Source organism: Mauremys mutica, chromosome 6, assembly GCF_020497125.1.
Source record: "Mauremys mutica isolate MM-2020 ecotype Southern chromosome 6, ASM2049712v1, whole genome shotgun sequence".
Classification (NCBI taxonomy): domain Eukaryota; kingdom Metazoa; phylum Chordata; order Testudines; family Geoemydidae; genus Mauremys; species Mauremys mutica.
Window position 1 is genome coordinate 71,689,474 of NC_059077.1, and position 12,467 is coordinate 71,701,940.

At 42.3% G+C, this 12,467-nt stretch overlaps 1 protein-coding gene across 2 annotated transcripts in view; it reads left to right on the forward strand.

Moving 5' to 3' along the window:
* The window catches only part of HSD17B4 (hydroxysteroid 17-beta dehydrogenase 4), a 108,895-nt gene that overhangs the window by 19,692 nt on the left and 76,736 nt on the right, over window positions 1–12,467 (forward strand). For both annotated transcript variants that reach the window (XM_045020617.1, XM_045020618.1), the window contains exons 9-10: window positions 6,049–6,140; window positions 8,516–8,540. In XM_045020617.1, coding sequence (XP_044876552.1) covers window positions 6,049–6,140; window positions 8,516–8,540 — 117 coding nt within the window. The remainder of the gene's footprint in view (window positions 1–6,048; window positions 6,141–8,515; window positions 8,541–12,467) is intronic.

Consider the following 12,467-nt stretch of genomic DNA (forward strand, 5'->3'; position numbering starts at 1 on the left):
TGATAGAGGTATATAAAATCATGAGTGATGTTGAGAAACTGGATAAGGAAAAGTTATTTACTTATACCCATAATACAAGAACTAGGGGTCACCAAATGAAATTAATAGGCAGCAGGTTTAAAACAAATAAAAGGAAGTTCTTCTTCACACAGCGCACAGTCAACTTGTGGAACTCCTTACCTGAGGAGGTTGTGAAGGCTAGGACTATAACAATGTTTAAAAGGGGACTGGATGAATTCATGGTGGCTAAGTCCATAAATGGCTATTAGCCAGGATGGAGATGGATGGCAGAGGATGGAGATGGATGGAGAGGATGGAGATGGATGGCAGGAGAGAGATCACTTGATCGTTGCCTTTTAGGTTCACTCCCTCAGGGGCACCTGGCATTGGCCACTGTCGGTAGACAGATACTGGGCTAGATGGACCTTTGGTCTGACCCAGTACGGCCTTTCTTATGTTCTTATGTTCTTATGTAAGTTTTTCTGATGCAGTTCAGTTACTTAGACTGGCCTTGTTAGTCTCCACATAAGCGTAAAGTAGGCAAAACTTGGAGCACTAAGAGTTATAGATTTTTAAGGCCAGAAGGAACCATTATGTTGGTTTAGTCTGCAAAACACAGGCCATGGAACTGTCTCTGGAAAATGTACTACTTTGTAGTAATATAAGGAACTGCAAGCCCAGTTTTTAAACATTTCAGAAATTGGCTATTTATATCAGTTTTTGATGCCTGTGATGGGGTACGACTGACCACTGTGGAGCCTCCTGCCGGCTGTCATGGGAATTAGCTCTGTTCTCTACGGCACCCTCCTCTTGTGGTGCCTCGCCGCTGTCACTTTTGTTCTGGGACCCGTGCGTCCTCTTCAGTGACGCTGCCCTCTGGCTGTGCCACACTTTCTGGGGGATCTGCAATCTCTGTCCAGCCACTCCCTCAGTGGCAACTGCAGTCCATTGTTCAAAGGCCACTTCCCATGTGGCTCCAGCACCCTCTTCTGCCCTTACCTCAAGGCCTCCGCCTGCAGGCCCTAGCAGCCAGCCAGGAGCTCTCTAGCTCTCCAGTCTCTGCTTTCAGCACTGCTCTGTCCCAGGTGCTGGCACTCCTTCCTCTTGCTAGGAGCCTGATCTTCTCCCCTCAAGCTCCAGTCAGCTACTGATCTCTGCTCTGCCCTCCAGTCCTCCTTATATGAGCCTGCTGGCCCATGATTGGCTGCCCCTCTTATCCCCTTTCTAATTGGCTGCCTCCCTGGGGCTGCTTTTTACCCCTTTTCTGCCAGTGAGGTGTAGCTGCCCCATCACAATGCTCAAGTACTAATGTTTTGTTTTATTTTATTTTTTTAAGTGCAGAGTTTTCTTTATTCCTTTGGAAGTATTTCCCCCCCCCAGTAATATCTAGCTTTTTCCCTCAAAGCATTCAGAAGGAATCATCATCCCATTCTCTTTAGGAACTAACAGTGTGCCAAACCCAGCAGTACATACTGTTTGAGGATGGAACTGTATGAAACCAATGCAAGGCTTTTAAAATTTGGCATATATAGACTCTGAATCCTTCCAGAAGATCCTGTGGTATCTCTTCTGACAGTGTTAGTCTCTTGAAAGTTGAATTGCCTTTATTGTCTCTCATAATTCTTTTGCAGAACTAAACTTATTTGCTGTGCCTTCCTATGATGATGATCATAGATTTTAAGACGAGAAGGGACTATTAGATCATCTAGTCTGACTTCCTGTATATTATAAACTATGAAATTTCACCCACCTTACCCTATATTGAGCCTGTATTGTGTTTGGTTAAAGCATACCTTCCAGGAAGGCTTCTAGTCTTGATTTGAAGACACTGAAAGAAAGAGGGCCCACTGCTTCCCTAGGTATGCTGCTTCCAATGGTTAATCACCTTCACTGTTAAGAACGTGTGCCTTATTTCAAATTTGAATTTGTCTGGCTTCAGCTTTTAACTATTGGTTCTTGTTATACCTTTCTTCACTTAATTAAAGAGCCATTTAATATCTGGTTTTTCCTTGCTGTGAAGATACTTGCACACTGCAGTCATCACTCCTCAGTCTTCTTTTTGATATGTTAAACAGGTTGAAAGACCTAAAGAGCTCACTGTAAGACAATTTCTTCAACCCTCAAATAATTTTTGTGGCTCTTTTTTGCACCCCCTTTAGTTTTTCAACATTCTTTTTAAAATTTGGACACCAGAACTGTACGCAGTAGTATACTGTCTGTCTGTAGAGAAGTAAAAATCATGTCCGTACTACTGCTCAGTGATCTGGAGCTCACATTGAGTTGTTTGTTCACTATGAACCCTAAATACTTTTCAGAGTCATTTCTTTCCAGGACACAGTCCTGCATTCTGTAAGTATGGCTTATATTCATTTGCTCTTAGTTAACCAGTTCTTAATCCATGTAATGTGTGCTTTTATTGATATTGCATAGTGCTAATTTTTTAATCAGAATGTTGTGCAGTACTCAGTCAAATGCTTTACCAAAGTCTAAATATATTACATCTGCGTACTTATCTTTATCAACCAGACTTTATCAAAGAATGAAATCAGGTTAGTTTGAAAAGACATATTTTCCATGTTGACTGGCATTCTTTATAATCCTATTCTTTATTGATTGAATCCTACATCAGGTTTTCCATTATTTGCATGGGATTAATGTCAAGCTAACCAGTTTATACTTGCATCTCTTGGAATATTGGAACAACATTAGTCCTCTTCTAGTCTTCTGGAATTTCCCGGGTATTCTAAATAAATATCAGCGGGCAGAGATCTCATTAGCCAAGTCTTTTAGCACCGTTTGGGCGCAAGTTATCCAGGCTTCCCGATTTAAAATCGGTCTAACGTTCTCCTTCATTACTGGAAAGTCCTTCATCATCCACATGTGATACAAATACATAATCCTTCTTCTTTCCAAATACTGAACAGAAATATGTATCGAACAGTTCTGCCTTTTTTGCATCATTATTAACAATTTTACCATCATCATCTAGTAATTGGCCTATGATATTGCTAGGATTTCATTTGTTCCTGATGTACTTAAAAACTCCTTCTTACCAACCTTTGCTCTGACAGCTATGAAGTTTTCCTTGATGTCGTTCATTTCCTTTATCCATTTTGTGTACTCAATAGCTTCTAATTTATATTGTTATCTGTTTCTCCTTTTTTTCATTGTTATATATTGCGTTTTTATTTCTAGTTGCTGCATTTATTTCTTCATTGGACTTTTAGCCAGAGTAGCCATTTTTCAGATTGTGGAATTAAAGATTTTAGGCAATCTAACAAACTCTTCTAAAAGAACTCCCCATTGGAATTCACATTTTTCTGGTTAAGTTTTCTCCAATTAACTTTAGTCATAATTTTCCTTAGCCTTGGGAAATTTTTTTCTTTTGAAGCAGTGTGTGGGCTTTTATTTTATATATAATTTATTTATTTATTACTGATAAGGACTCTCCTTTGTTTGCCCATAATGAACGTAATCGGATCAGGATCACTGGTCCTTAGGCAACCACCAACTTCCAGTCCCGTGATTATTTCATCTTTATTTCTCACAGTGAGGTCCAAAATCATTACCTCATGTGGGGTGCAATACTTTTGTGTTTAGAAATTTATCATCTATAATTTTTAGAAACTGTAACAATGTAATGTCTTCCAGATTGAAATCTCCCATAACAACCTTTCTTCCACACATTACAGATAGGTGCTTAAGGAATAATTCTTCATGTTCTCTGATTTAATTCAGTGGTCTGTAACAGACCTCCACTAGTACCACATCATGGGCATTGTTAGGTTGTAACTAACAAACAAATAAGATGTGAACCAGTGCTGATTATAGTTAAGGCTTCATTTTAGTCAGGTATTTTTAGTAAAACTCATGGACAGGTCACGGGCAGTAAACAGAAATTCACGGCCTGTGACATGTCCATGACTTGTACTGTATACCCCTGACTAAATCTTGGTGGTGGTGGAGGGGGGGAGCGGCCCGGGACACCTGCTGTTGTTGGAGGGGGGTGGCCGGCGGCAGCCGGCAGCCCGGGACCCCTGCTGGTGCTGGGGGAGGGGGGCAAGGCTGGCAGGCTCCCTACCTGGCTCAGTGCACTACCTCCACCCCGAGCACCGGCTCTGCCCGTGGCCAATGGGAGCTGGGGGGGCAGTGCCTGCAGGCATAGGCAGTGTGCTTGCAGGTGTAGGCAGCGTTGCTTCCAGGGAGCCCCCAGAGCCAAGCACCAACCAGAGCCCTCACCCCCTTCCGTGCCCCAACCCCTTGCCCTGAGCCTTGTCCCACAGCCAGAGTCCTCCAGCTTCTGGGGGTGGGGTGCAGTGGCCAAGACTGCCCCAGTAGCAGCTGGTGTGGCTGGCCCAGGGGCTGCTTGTGCTGCTCAGGCAGCCCCCAGGCCAGCCGCACTGGTCACCGAGATCACAGAACCCATGACCTCCATGACAAACTCGCAGCCTTAATTATAGTTCGTATCTTAGATTCCTCTTGATGTATCAAAGATAGATTCTGTTGTTCGTTTTATAGTGGACTGCCTGAAATATTTGCTGTCTCCAAAGGATTGCAAGACCAGTTTTGTTTAATTCATTTGCCCATTCATTGTGTGTGGAAAGTTAATAGAGTATTGCATTTTTAATAAGATGGCCTATGAATACTAAGCAGAAGGATGTGTGTTTTGTAAAATGTATGAAACCTATTGTTGATTTTTCTCATCCATATACGTCGCACTGAATGGAGAGGGAGATGATTGATTGTCAACTGCACAATTTTTCAGTTGTGTGTTGTTCTAGTAATCCTTTAAATCGCCAACCGGTCAATTGTGATCGACTGGTTGATGTTAGAGGATCTCCCAGCTGATCATGATCTCTGGTAGTGTAGTGAGGCTGCCGCTAAGGCAGGCTCCCTGCTTGCTCTGGCCCCATGCTGCTCCTGGAAGTGGCCAAGCGCGCCCTGGGAGTGCTGGGGCAGGAGTCTCTCTCCGCGCACTGCTCCTGCCGGCAGGCACCGCCTCCGCAGCTCCCATTGGCCGGGAACAGGGAGCTATGGCCCAGGGGAGCAGCATGCACTGTGCTTGCAGGGAGGGGCAGTGTGCGGAGCCATGTGCCCCCTGCTGGGCCACAGGGGCGCATTGGCCCCTTTCAGGAGCGGCGTGGGGCTGGGGTAGGCAGGGAGCCTGCCTTAGTGGCAGCCATGCTGCGCCACCGACTGGGAGCCGCCGGAGGTAAGTGCTGCCCGGTGGAAGGCTGTACCCCAGCCCTGACCCCCCTCCCAGAGCCAGCACCCTGTACCCCCTCCTGCACCCAGACTCCCTCCTAGAGCTTGTACCCCTCATCGCCTCTTGACCCTCCCCCAGGCTCAGCCTAGAGCCCCCTCCCACACTGCAAACCCCTCGGCCCCAACCTAGAGCCCACACCCCTCCCAAACCCCAATACCCTACCCCAGCCTGGTGAAAGTGAATGAGGTTGCGGGAGAGCAATCCATGCGGTGGGTGGGGGGAAATGGAGTGGGTGGGATGGGGAAGGGGTGGGGTAGATCCTGGGTTGCCCTTCAATTAAAAAAGTGATCTTGGGCGTAAAAAGGTTGGAGACCAGTGCTTTAAATAGTCTACATTTATTTAGTTTGTAATCAAGAACACATTTTGTGATGTGCAGGGTAGGCAATCCCCATATACAAGAGCTGTGTACATTGTGAGTTTTTATTGGGAGAAAAAATATGGAAAGTGACAGTGGCTTGTAACACAACTGAATAAATACCAGATAAAAATAAAAGGGAAATGAATAAGCCCTTCTCCTGGGAGTTTGTATTGAAATTATCAGTTAACTTTTATTTATAGAACAGCTAGAGATCTGTTTTAGTGCTAGTGAAACAAAGTAAGATTTACGAAGACAAAAATGGAAAGGATATGCAGCACAACTCATTCAGATTACAGTGAATTTGATCATTCCTTCCAGAAAGTGGGTAGAAATGAATGATTATGGAGATAGGTTTGGTGAATAAAGTATTTGAATGATGATGTATTCATACTGACGTGTTTGGTTTCTTTTCAATTTATTCCAGATATGGTGGATGCTTTCAAACCCGAATATGTGGCTCCCTTAGTTCTTTGGCTTTGCCATGAGAAGTGTCAGGAGAATGGCAGTCTGTTTGAGGTGATACTTTTTTGCATTTTAACATGCAATAGGTTTGTTCTTTTGTAACCCAATGCAGTTGTAGTCACTTTTTTCTGGAGCTGCAGTGTTCTTTGAAGTGGTGGCATTCTGCTGTGATAACAATGAAACAGTGGCATACTATGTACCCAGTAAAAAGGGTAACACCAAAAGTTTATTTTATTACATGTGCCAGATATGCTGGGCAATAGTGAAGTAGTTAAATGTTAATATTAGTAGTAAAATACTCTTTTGTGGCATTAAATTTTGTTTGTGTAGTTGTACTGTGAGGGGAATCTTTATATTGCTCCATCTCATGTGGACAAAAGGTCCAGTGCTGGTAGCTTACAGAATATATCTGTCTGCATATAGCACGGGCCGGCTGCTCCTCCTCCCTCTCCCTTATGGTGCACCAGGCCATATTCCTACCCTTTACTTTCTCTTATTATGATAACAGATAGGTGAAATGTAGAGAACATTTGATTTCTCTTCCCAAAAATAAATGCTGGAAGTAAAAGTTATTCACAGACTATACGAGGGGTCAGCAACCTTTCAGAAGTGGTGTGCCGAGTCTTCATTTATTCACTCTAATTTAAGGTTTTGCGTGTCAGTAATACATTTTAACGTTTTTAGAAGGTCTTTTTCTGTAAGTCTATAATATATAACTAAACGATTGTATGTAAAGTAAATAAGGTTTTTTTAAATATTTTAAGTAGTTTCATTTAAAATTAAATTAAAATGGCAAGCCCCCCGGACCCAGGCCAGGACCTAGGCAGTGTGAGTGCCACTGAAAATTAGTTTGCCTGCCGCCTTCGGCAAACGTGCCACAGGTTGCCTTCCCCTGGACTATACACAGGATCCCTTTTATGTTCTCTCAATGTGCAGACACAGTTAACTGGCTTTATTTTAGGAATTGAGCAGCAGCTCTAGAACCTGAAGCTAGTTCTAACTCCATTTGTAAAAAGGAATATAGTTCAAGTTTTATACTATCCCTTTAGAAACAAGAGCACAGTTATTTTCCAGCACAGCTCTATGTCTCGTATGTTTGTGACTGACTTCTATCTGTAATTATTCTCCTACTACTTCACCAGCCTAAAGTTGATGTGATTATATTTTTTTTGTGTAGGATAGGTGCATGTAAGTGTGGGTTTGCATCTCTACCAAAAATCAAAATCCTAGAAAAGAACTAGTTTTATTGTCATGGCTGATGTAGTTGCATCAGTCCTTTTTTTTTTTTTTTTTTTTTTTTTTAAGGAAGGGGAGAGTTTACACAATTCATATGTGAAACAGGTGCACACATCCCAACTTCCAGATGGGATCAAAGACTTATGATTCCGGGGTACTTTTGAGGCATGCTCTTCAAGCCTCTTTTTTTTAATTAAAGATTGCTTGTTGGCATCAATAGCTTATTTTTTTTTCTTTAAATGATGGCATTTTCAGAGATGTGCAAGTGACTTAAAAGCACAAATTCTATTGACAGTCAGAGATTTATTCTCTTAAATCACTTAGACTCATTTTAGAATCCCCATCTAACAGCACATAGGCTGACCACATTTTTGGAATTAAGATCTTGCAAATATTTCTTATAAATGGCCTTGTACCTTCTCTTGCAATGTATGATATATAAAGGAGAGTTGGCTAATTCATTGGTCAGGGCAGTTTCTGTGCCAGGCCTCAAGCTAGTGTGAGAGATCTGAAACCCTCCAACAAAATGTGTGTGAGGTATTAGTTTTAGAATATGTTGACTTATTAAGTGTGCAAATTTTCTGCTTCTCTTTCTTCTCTTCCTCTCAAAGTGCCATCTTTTAAATATCTTTGCCCAGCCAGTCCTTTTCTTTTCCTTTCTTTTTCTCTCTTTTCTCACTTCATTTTCAGTGTCTCTAATGAGAGAAAATGACTAGGAATCCAGTCTGCTCCTGTGCTTTAATACTTTCATGTGGAAGGTGTTTGCCATGTTGGTTAGTTCCCCGTTGACTCTGCCAGTCAGGCAAAATGATGCCACAGAGGAGCATTTTATGTGAGCAGCAGTTCCATAGAGTCCAACAGTGATTCTGGATACAGACTAACACGGCTGCTACTCTGAAACCTACAGTAAAATGAGTTATAATCCTAGGTACACAGGCCATTGATGGGATTCACTTGATATAGGGCTGTCTGTTTCCCAAACAGCTATTGAAATCTTATTGATACTGCTAATGCACCTAGGCTTAGTAGAAAGTTCTTTGGAAAAATACCACTAATTATAATTAATTATATGCCAGGTTGCTATGTTGTCATTTATACAAATGCCCTCTAGAGAATAGTTTTGCTTGTTTCCAACACTAAAACTCTGATTCCTGTGATAAAATCAGATAATGATTTGTTTTCCCACTTGGCAGGTGGGAGCCGGATGGATTGGTAAATGTAAGTAGTCTGTGTTGTAGGTTGATTTAGAGTCTTTTTTTTTTTAATAAAAACAAAATCTAATATAATTGCACATTCTCTCTTCTACAATGACTGATAAAGAAAGCCTTTTCATTTTGTTGGTCTCTAGTGGGCTGCATATTTTGAATAGATGAGGCAGATTTTAGTACACAAAATGAGTGCCATAATCCATGTGTGCCAGATCCTCATCTAGTATAAATAGGCACCACTCCCTTGATTCGAATGGAGCTGCATTGACTTACACTAGCTGAAAAGGCTTAGTAATGTTAGCTACAAGAGCTAAATAGTATGTGTGAACACAAGGGCTAGTCTTCATATATGTAGGAGGCTATTAATCTGTTTTTATGTGTATTCACCTTTAAGTGAATACACATAAAGGTGTATATAATAAAGGTGAAGACAACACCTGGGCCTCTATTCAACATTCAGTGGCTGAGCAAGAGGACAATTTACTTCAGTGTATAAACATGTTTTAACTTTCTTTTCCTCTAGTCACCTTATGCATGGTTATTTTTTAAAAATGTACAAAGATTCTCTAATGTGGCTGAATCAGCCACATTAGAGCTGGTTGAAAAATGAGATTCTCCTTTGAAAACTTTCCTGAAAAATTTGTCCCTGTTTTTAGCTGAAATATTTTGAATTTTTTTGAACAGCTCTGACCAGTATTCTAATGAGATGGACCCTAAGCCATTTCCTTTTCATTAGCAGCCTGTTATACTCATTGAACAGGATAAAGGACAGCGTAGAACCTTGAAGTGCCCTCCACACGGAGATGAAAGTAAGCTGGTACAGGGTACCGGTTTAAAAAAAAAAAAAAAAGGGAGCAGTAGTGTACCGGCAAATAGTGCAGCATTCAGTACTGGCTTACTTTCACCTCTTTTGGCTGCATAACAAAAAGTTCAAACTCAAAGCTAGTAAAAGCTTGGAAAGGGAAAACTCACTGTCACATTTGTTTGTTGTTTCTCTCCCTCCTCCTCCTCCAGCCAGGCTGCCCACGCGGCTAGGCTCTGCGTTCCCCGACCTCCCATTCAGCAGGGGCTGCAGCGGCTCCCCTCTAGCTTGTAGCAGGGAGCAGGGGGACTGGCTGAGGGAGAAGCCTCCCCAGGTAGCCTGCTGCCTGCATAGGAACAGTTTAAACTTAGCTGTTCACTCTGTGGGATTTGGGGCTATTTCTGGCATCCTTGTTAATTTCACTCACAGTTGTTGTGGAGGCGGTGACGAAAGCCGGGCAGTTCTTTTCTGTCCCCTGGATGAGGCAAGATCCATCGGGCAGCCTGGCTGGAGGAGGAGGAGGGAGGACAAGGATAAAAATGTGACAGTGAGTTTTCAGTTTTTCAGGCTTATTCCAATAGTAAAGTTTTATTACAGACAGTACTGGTAGTAATAGTAGCTTTATTTTTTATATGCAAGTCATGCAATGGGAGGGATCCATGAAGTAGGTAGGAGAGGTGGGTTGCTTGTGTTTGGACTGTAAGAGTAAGAAATGTAACTTACTTCCACCCCTGGCCCCACCCCTTCCATCTGAGGCCCCGCCCCTTCGGGAGGGAGGGGTTGCAGAGTGAGACCCGTATCGATAAGAGCTGTATTTTACTTTCACCCTTGCCTCCCGAAGGGGCGGGGCCTCAGATGGAAGGGGTGGGGCCAGGGGTGGAAGTAACTTACCCAGAAGTACTCTTTGGTTCCTGTCAAAGAGAAAAGAATGGAGTCTTGCAATAGTCGCTCCATCTATTCCTTTAGCATGTGTAAACTTTTCAGTAACAAATCGTGGTAAATGATAGCAGTGGGTGCTGATAGATCTCAGAATATCAACATCGAAATTCGATCATTGTCCATCACCAAGAAAAGAGAGTCAATTAATGAGATCAACTTCCTTGCCATTTCCAAGCTGAGAGATGGATTCATAGTAGTCATGGAAATTTGTAGCATCCCACTGCTCAGGGCTAGCGCTTCGATTAGGCGACCCTAGGCGGTTGCCTAGGACACCAGGATTCAGGGGGTGGCATTTTGTGGGCTCCCCATGGGGTGCGCGGGAGCTTCTGGTTCCGCTCCCGTTGCGCCGCCGAAGAAAGGACCTTTGTAGCCTGATTTGGGGTGGGTTAGTAGGGACAGTGGAATTTATCCACTTAATTTAGTTTTATTTAATAATTAATGTTCTAATTAATTAGTAATAATAATAATAGATATTAATAATATAGGTATGGCTCGCCAATATGTGTGATCAGAAGATAAAGTTTGTCTTGAATCAGGCTTCACAGAATTTATACAAGGAGATTGGGGTATATGACAGGAAATTACACTGAGACAAAATTAGTCAATCAAGACCTTTTATTTAAAATCAATAAAACAAGAAGTAAATGCAAAAATGTTAAAAGCAGTTTGAGATTACAAAGTTACAAAATATCACAGTTCTTTAAGAGAAATACCTATGATGATGATAATTTCTAAATTCACTAGTGCAGTAGCACTAGGGTGTTGTTCACACCTCTGATAGATAGAGGAAGTGATGAAAAATGGTTGAGTTTTAGCCTTCTATAAACTAGATGCTTAGAGGTAAAGCAGAAATTAAATTCCTTTTATACTTACAAATTTGAAAAGAAATAACACCACGACTTATCAGTAGTTGACAGCTTTCGTAGGTGTAGGTAGGGTGAGATGATGGAGAATAGAAAGATGGGTGTATCGCCTGCCTAATGGTGGATTGTCACCCTTTTTTATAGGGAGAAATCCTTCCTCCTATGCCCAAATTTGTCTTTCCCCCATGGAAATGTTAGGGTACCTATTCTCATAGGCTGACCTTTTATGTGCGTATTAATGACAGATATGTACGCATCTGTGGTGTACTTGTGAGATTTGTGGGCAGAAATCCCCCACTCTTCACCCTATCTAGGTGAAAGGTTAGCAGACATTCAAAAGGTCCCTAGACATTTGCGTAGGTTTGTATTCTATTATTACTTTTCTGAGTAAGGGTCTTAAAGGTTGCTTTCAGCGTCACGCAGGAAATTGACCAGGGTGTCTGGCCTGGATGTCTATAGGTATCTTGCATTACAGCTTATTGTAAAGATTCTATAATCTATGCAGCCTACACACTTTTATCAAAAAGACATTTTATACAGACCAACAGATTAATCCTCAGGGCTACACCTTCTGCTGACGTGCCGCGGAAAACAGTGGCAGGCAATGAGCAGCTCAATGACTTCGCTGTTGTCTGTGGCATTTCGGCGGAGGGTCCTTCTTCAGTGGCGCGATGGGAGCGGAACTGGAAGCTCCCGCGCGCCCCATGGGGAGTGCACAAAATGCTGCCCCCCGAATTCTGCCTAGGGCTCCAGAAACTCTGGCGCCGCTCCTGCCAGCACTGGCTTCATTTTAACCTTTTTTTCAAAATTTTCTCTAAAAAGGAAGATTGGAAACATGATGATTATTGGTAAGATTGTCTGTGCCAGAAAGTATCTCCTTGAGTCAGGGTGCTAAAGATCACTTGCTTTGAGACACTGATCTCTGGCCCTCTCTGTCACTGACATTCTCCATCAACAGTGTTGTCCCCTCGTGATTCACTTACAGCTTCCCAAGCCCTTTGACAGCCTCAGAGAGTAGCAGTGGTCAAAATCCCATGAAAGCAGAACTTGAATAGACTCTTTAAATTGGTTTATGGTACAGGTGTTCCTTGCCTAGTGAAAAAGAATGTTCAAAAACTGAAATCACATTTACAAACATTTCTGTCATGTTTTATTGGAATTTAAAATGTCATGGTGTAATTCTTTAAATGTTAACTAATGGCAAAAACCGTTTTAAATTCAACTACCTGGCACTTGTGAGTTAGATCAGAGAGGTTCTGACCTAGTTTTCTCTCTCTTTTGGGAGGGTTGGAATGAGTTTTAATTATCTCTCAGAAAGCACACTAAGAAATTG